This window comes from Tachysurus vachellii, chromosome 2 (assembly GCF_030014155.1).
Source record: "Tachysurus vachellii isolate PV-2020 chromosome 2, HZAU_Pvac_v1, whole genome shotgun sequence".
NCBI classification, from domain to species: domain Eukaryota; kingdom Metazoa; phylum Chordata; class Actinopteri; order Siluriformes; family Bagridae; genus Tachysurus; species Tachysurus vachellii.
The window spans coordinates 25,356,151-25,363,548 of NC_083461.1; the positions used below are offsets into that span (position 1 = coordinate 25,356,151).

At 39.2% G+C, this 7,398-nt stretch overlaps 1 protein-coding gene across 2 annotated transcripts in view; it reads right to left on the minus strand.

Annotated features, from left to right (window-relative positions):
- The window catches only part of ank3b (ankyrin 3b), a 142,659-nt gene extending 139,617 nt beyond the window's left edge, over nt 1–3,042 (minus strand). The window contains exon 1 of one of the 2 annotated variants that reach the window (XM_060863991.1): nt 2,810–3,042. In XM_060863991.1, coding sequence (XP_060719974.1) covers nt 2,810–2,866 — 57 coding nt within the window. In that variant the 5' untranslated portion in view covers nt 2,867–3,042. The remainder of the gene's footprint in view (nt 1–2,809) is intronic. The other variant, XM_060863994.1, reaches the window with a different exon arrangement.
- Nucleotides 3,043–7,398: the final 4,356 nt, after the last annotated feature.

Consider the following 7,398-nt stretch of genomic DNA (forward strand, 5'->3'; position numbering starts at 1 on the left):
TGACTGTACTGAGTCTACTGACTGCACTGACTGCACTGACTACACTGAGTGTACTGAGTGTACTGACTACACTGAGTGTACTGACTGTACTGACTACACTGAGTGTACTGACTGTACTGACTCCGCTGACTACACTGAGTGTACTGAGTGTACTGACTGTACTGAGTGTACTGACTGTACTGACTGCACTGACTACACTGAGTGTACAGACTGTACTGTCTACACTGAGTGTACTGACTGTTCTGACTTCACTGTGTACTGACTGTACTGACTGCGCTGACTACACTGAGTGTACTGACTGTTCTGACTTCACTGAGTGTACTGATTGTACTGACTGTACTGACTGCACTGAGTGTACTGACTTTACTAACTACACTGAGTGTACTGACTGTACTGAGTGTACTGACTGTACTGACTGCACTGACTACACTGAGTGTACTGAGTGTACTGACTACACTGAGAGTACTGACTGTTCTGACTTCACTGAGTGTACTGATTGTACTGATTGTACTGTACTGACTGTACTGACTGCGCTGACTACACTGAGTGTACTGAGTGTACTGACTGTTCTGACTACACTGAGTGTACTGAGTGTACTGACTGTACTGACTGTTCTGACTACACTGAGTGTACTGAGTGTACTGACTGTACTGACTGCACTGAGTGTACTGAGTGTACTGACTGCACTGAGTGTACTGAGTGTACTGACTGTACTGACTGTTCTGACTACACTGACTGTACTGACTGCACTGACTACACTGAGTGTACTGGTTGTACTGACTGTACTGACTGCACTGACTACACTGAGTGTACTGAGTGTACTGACTATACCGAGTCAGTACAGTCAGTACAGTCAGTAAACTCTCTCTCTCTCTCTCTCTCTCTCTCTCTCATCACTCAGTGCATCACTAGCCAATCATGTGTCTTGGAATAAAATAAGACTGAAATTTTTTTTTGTTGCTTTGCTGATTTTTTATGTTGTGTGATACACATTCTGAGAGACAGGAAGAGAGACTACAGCTCAGCTTAAGATATATGTTTGTTTATTCATTCTAATATCTGACTACTATCATAAACTTATAATTCATCATACACACACACACACACACACACACACACACACACATTCATTTGAAGCCTGATCAACGGTTTCTGTGTGACTGTGACACCACACTGACATCTGAGGTGACAGACATTGTTAAAGAAGACGTATCACTCTGCTGCTGTGTGTTTTACAGTATTCCAACACAAACCATTCTTCAAGGACAGAAAAGGCCCGTTGTTTATGAGTTCATTCCCACCACGGCACGTCTCGTGACATCACGCGAGAGCTGCTCATTGACCAAAGAGATGAGGGGAAACCAGCTCTTTTCACCACAAAGAGTCACCAGCTGAGGCTGTCAAACCATAGCAGCTCTGCCAGTCACTACGCAGCACACACAGTGTGCATATCAACTCGTAAATGAATCATTTGTGTGTCTCCAGAGGTGACTTGGCACAGCTCTGACAAACATAACTGCGATCCATTTAATACTGCTAAGTGGGAAATCTTTGGCTTTGTGTGAGCTGTGAGGCAAAAGTTATGAGAGCCACATCTGCATGTGAACAAAATATGTAGGTCTTACAGAGGTTCTGAGATGTGAGATAAGTAGGCATTTCTCAGCTGTGACAGAAAGACACACACACACACACACACGCACACACACACATGCACACACACACACAAACGCACAAATGCACACACAAACGCACAAATGTATACACACACACACAGTTCCCTTTAAGTGGCTTGCCATAGATGGGCTGGAAACACAGCCGGGTGAGCTCCAGCCTCCATGTCACATCAATGCACGGTACCCAGATACAAGAAAATTCCCTGGCTCAGGAGAAGGGGCTTTTCCAAGAGAAACTTTTCTTACTAAAACATTCTTTATCTCTGTTCCCTTCAGCAGTTCGTGCATGTAATAAATCAACCATTAACTATAAATGACAGGAGAGCAACCACTATTAATGCCACAAGGGCAGGCTTTAGCTACACCAAACATCTGCCTGTCATTTAGGCAAAGAATTCATGTGTAATCAATCACAGGAGATTTACTTTGTAATATGCATCATGGTAAATGTTAGCACTTCAATGCCACTTAATCCTAAGGGCTAATTCTGTAAATAAGCAAACAATCATCTAGAAAAGATGTATAGCTGGGCACGAATCTGCCAGATTCAGAGACTCTGATGAAAACGTCTACACATTCATACTGAAACTAAAAGAATCAAGCACAAGGTTTGTTTGGTGTTTCAGATTTAAAATGTTGAGTGATTCTGGGCATTCGGTGTAAACCGTGGCTTATGGACTGGTGTTTACTGATATGAGCTCAAAGTAATTAAATTAAACAAACCAATTGGATCAGTGCCTCATGGTCATTACTTTATATTCAATGAAAAGCAAAAAGAAAGAAACAGATTGAACTCATTAAACATGTACAAACTTTCCTCAACTTTAGAACTTTGTACCTTATCTAATAGTTTTATTGTAGTTAGGGAAATATTAACAGGAGTTGGTGTGGTTTAAATAAAATAACTGCATAACATGACAGTGGGTTTAGGGCTGTCAGGTGTGTGAAATCACACACACACACACACACACACACACACACACACACACACACACACACACATTAAGAAAGGCTAGAACTTCTAAATGGTTTTAACGTATTTTTTTTTCTTCCATTGACAGCCCGCATTCTCACTTTATATCCTTTCCAGAAGCAAAATAAAACGCAGATCCTTTTGGGGGATTCGACCCACTCACCTGTGGGGACCCGCTCACCTGTGTGCCGTTCAGTTCACCTGCGCAGGCGGAAGCCATGTTGAGCTGCAGTAACGCAGGACGCACAGATTTCACGCTGCTGCCGCACAAAACCTTCTCTCGTTAATCCATGCGTTTAAAAACTAAACTCGGCCGTGTAAATAACGACCTGGAGCAACAACTAGCCGCAGATTACAGCGCGTTAACAAGGTTCCTGTATGAGAAGTGAAGAGTTCAGGACAGTGAGCAGGTTTGCTGAAGTGTGACACAGTAAATGGGAAGTGTTTCAACTGTGGTCCAGTGGGTGCGGCGCTGCTCCTGCTGCTCAACACACACACACTCACACACACACACACACACACACACACTCACACACACACACACACACACACACACACACACACACACACACATACACGGAATGTACAATTACTTTATTACCTGTTCACCGGGCACTTTATTAGGAACACCTGCACACCTGTACATTCATGCAGTTGACTAATCAGGCAAGATATCTAATCATGTGGCAGCAGCAAAATTACATATACATACGTATATACATAACAATATAAATTACATACGTATAAAATATTACAAAAATAATTCATATACATGTCAATAGCTTCAGGTGATGTTCATATCAATCCTCTGTGACAGTGGCATGGTTGTTGTTGCCAGATGGGCTGGTTTGTGTATTTCAGTAACTGCTGATCTCCAGGGATTTTCACACACTACAGAGTTTACACAGAATGGTGTGAAAAACAAAAAGCTTTGCAGTCGTTCTGTGGGTGGAAACATCTTGGGCATAAGAGAGATCGGAGGAAATGGCTAGGAAATACAAATGTGGTGAGCAGAAAAGCATGTCAGAATGCACAGCAGTCGAAGATCCCATCAGGTTCCAGTCCTGTCAGGCAAGAACAAGAACTGTATTAAAACATGCATAAAGTCAACAACGAGCCAAGAGGCTCTCAGCATTGGCACTAATGTTAATTGAATGCAACATCCATTAGTTTTTGGACACTAAGGACATAATGGCAGCGTTTTTAAGGCATCACTGTACTGTGAATTGTTGACGGCAGAAATGTGGTTCCTCATGAATTTTGTAAAACACCACAAAGCTGTAAAAAATAAACACTTAATGTTCTGTTAGATGCATTTTAACTATTTTTAAATATATATGGCATAATTATATCTCTGAGTAGCATAAAGACACAACAAAATTTGCCTTTACCTCAACAGTGCTGAATGTACAGCTGCAGTACTGACTGTGTAGCTACAGTACAAACTATTATTAATGGTGCTTGCAAAGCAACATTATTACTATTGTGCCGGACAAAACTTCGGCACGTAACTTGTCCCGCAGCTTTTGTCCTAGACCCATGAATGACGTGTCAAATCGACCGGCTCATTGAGGAGAGGTGTGCTTTTATAAGCGATCCGAGTACCGGTACTTCCGGTACCGGGTCTCAAAGTGGCCTTTTTTCCCATAGACTCCCATTATAAACTTTGGAGGTTTATAACTCGGCAAGCTTTTGAACTATCTACACCAAACTCGGCCAGCTCCTTTAGGGTGATACTCTGAACAAAGTTTTAAATTGGTGTACCGACTGGCCTTCCGGTTGTGCCGCAGCCCCGCCCCCAAAATATGCTAAATCAAAAAACTTTTTACAACATGGACATGTGACATATCAAAACACTCACAGCAATGAGGAGAACTTCCTCACGTGTAATTTGATGAAGTCACGTGTCATCAATTCTGGTCACATCACGTGATGTCACGTGATGTCATGTGAAAATCAAAATTTAGCACAACATGGACATGTGACATATCAAAACACTCAGCACAATGAGGGGAACTTCCTCAAGAGTATTCAGATGACGTCACATGCTTGTCTGCACTAGACTCTGAGTTTTGCCATGTGGAAGCACCATTCACATTTTCTTCAGGAAATGTACGTTCTAGTTATTATTATTATTATTATTATTATTATTATTATTATTATCAATGCTGTTGATGCTGTTCATAGACAATTCCCCTTCTAGAAAACTCTACAACATTCATTTTTTAAAAAAAATCAGAAATACAGAAATGTGGGATATAAATTGTAGGTTATAAATAACACATAACAGTTTATGTAGAACACATCAGCCTCTTCTTGGTTCATGTGAAAATGTAAAAATTCTGTAGAATATCACTAAACCATCACCGTCATCCCTGTGATAACCACCAGGGGGTGATGTTGTTATATTACTAGCTTTCTTTTAACGTATACATTCTGCCCTACTGTATGAAAAGGTGCCAGTATGTAATAAATAAACTATATTCACTATGTTGTATATAGTGAAATCTTAAAAGATAATAAAACATGTCAGCATCATTCATCAAAACCAGTTAAAAGGAATCGAACCTCTTCATGGCTAATCTCTGAGCTGTAGGATGTTCGAGGTGGGTCAGTAACAACAGCTGTAAGGTTCCATAAGGCACTTTGTGGGGAGGTCTGGTGATTAGTGGCTCTTCTGACTGAAGGGTCTTCAGTCATCTCAGTGACCAGACAGTAAATGAATAAGAACATGTGAATGAGACGGTAGGAAGATCAAACACGATCATGTTATCAAATCATGTCAAATACAGTTAATACAGTATTAAAGACAGTATTACTCCTGGTATCATCACTATATGGTAATATGGTATAATCAGTCATGGTCAGTTTATTAAACTTACAAATAATCATATTTTGTAAAAGCATGTAACGACATCATTTCATTATTATACTATTATTTGATCTTTTACATTTTATTATTATGATTTATTTTGTCATTTAGTTATTTTGTTATTGTTTAAATACCAATAGCTATTATATCATTATTGTATATTAGTAATCATAATATTTAATAAAATATGATTGTTGTTATAAAACATTTAAATAATCCTGATTTATGAAACATGAAATATATCAGAGGTGTCTCTTTCTTGTAGAACTCAAAGCTTCATCACATACAGTATGTGCTCAAGCAGTGTAGAACAATAATTAGTGGGCAGAGAAGATAAATCCTCAGAAACAATCTTCATCTTTTAAACATGGCCACTGGGACATCAGGATCTTGTCCATTTGCAGGGTTGATTAAGCTCAATTCAGCTTTTCCATCTGTTTACTCCTCAGAGTCATCAGAGGTTTGTGTTTATAGCTGAGATGTTTTCGTGGCTTTTATGGACACAGTCAACATCCGTGCTCGTGCAACGCCCTTAATTGAGCTGTTGTATGGGCTATTTATAGATGGTGTAGCTATCATTTGGGATTTATAAATACGAGCAGTTCAGAATAAATGGCACACAAGCTGAGTGTTATGTGTGTCTGACTCCATCCACTTACATTGCTTAGTTAGATTTTTTTTTAGGAATCTAATCTCATCTTGATCAATATAAAATCTGAGCCTGTATCTGCTTTCCTCGAGTCCTTGATGCTCGTCTACAATATAACCAAAAAAAACATCATTAGCTTTAAAAGGTTTATAATCTTTGCCCTTATCTTATCAAAGACCTCTGATTATGAAAGTTAAACATATCACTTAATTATGTTAATTCTCTTGCTATAACTATTTCTATTAAACAGTAGAAACCTTTCTGTTAGAGTTGTCTAAACAACAATATTACTTAAATTACATTCTGCCTGATTTGCTTTAACTAAAATCATTCAAATTTCAATTACATACATTTTAAATTATCATTACAGTATTATAAATATTTATATACAAGTATTTCATTGTGTCTACGCTGTGTACCTTTTAGTATTTCATGTACACTTCTGTAAATGTTGGACAAATCGAAGTTGGAAGCAGGAGGTGATGTTGGCACAGACTGAGGAGGCTAAGAATCCCATAACAAATTAGCCATGATGCATTTTCTAAATTGCATTAACCAGAGCCCAGTGAAAAACAGGTTGGATCTACCTGGCCTTGGGTGATGGACGGTCAGGTAATGCTCACTGCCAAGCCTAAGATACAGAAAAGTTTGCTATGACGTAACTCTACACATTTTGCTGTCAGATTAGGACTCTTGTTTCTTGACACAGTATCTGTGAATGATGTACGATCACTTTGATGATAAAATCTGGTTACAAAAAAAATACTTTGTTTTGTTTTGTAAATTGTTTTCAGAATTCTGAATTTAAAAAAGAATTTGAATACTGGAACATGTTCAGTATTTAATTATGGCATGTAATAATAGTCGATATGTACAACATCGCACAGTAATTAAAGGCTAATGTGTTTAACACACTCACCTGATAGACCTGTCAGCACCTCAAGAGCTTTAGAAGCTTAGCAGGATTCCTAACATTGCCAGTCTTAATTATCTTGACTAACTCCTGGATCAAGACTTGGAGAATGACCTGTCTGTCACATAGCACATGAATGGGGCTGATGGACTCTACTGAAGCCTCACTCATTCAACTATTCATTGTCAGGGACCTCTTCATCCTGATCCTGATTAGGATCCTGATGGTCACTAAATCCTCCTTCAAAACCTTTTTGTGAAGTTGGATGAAACCTTGAAGAAACCTACACGAACACAGAGAACATGGTTCCACACAGAC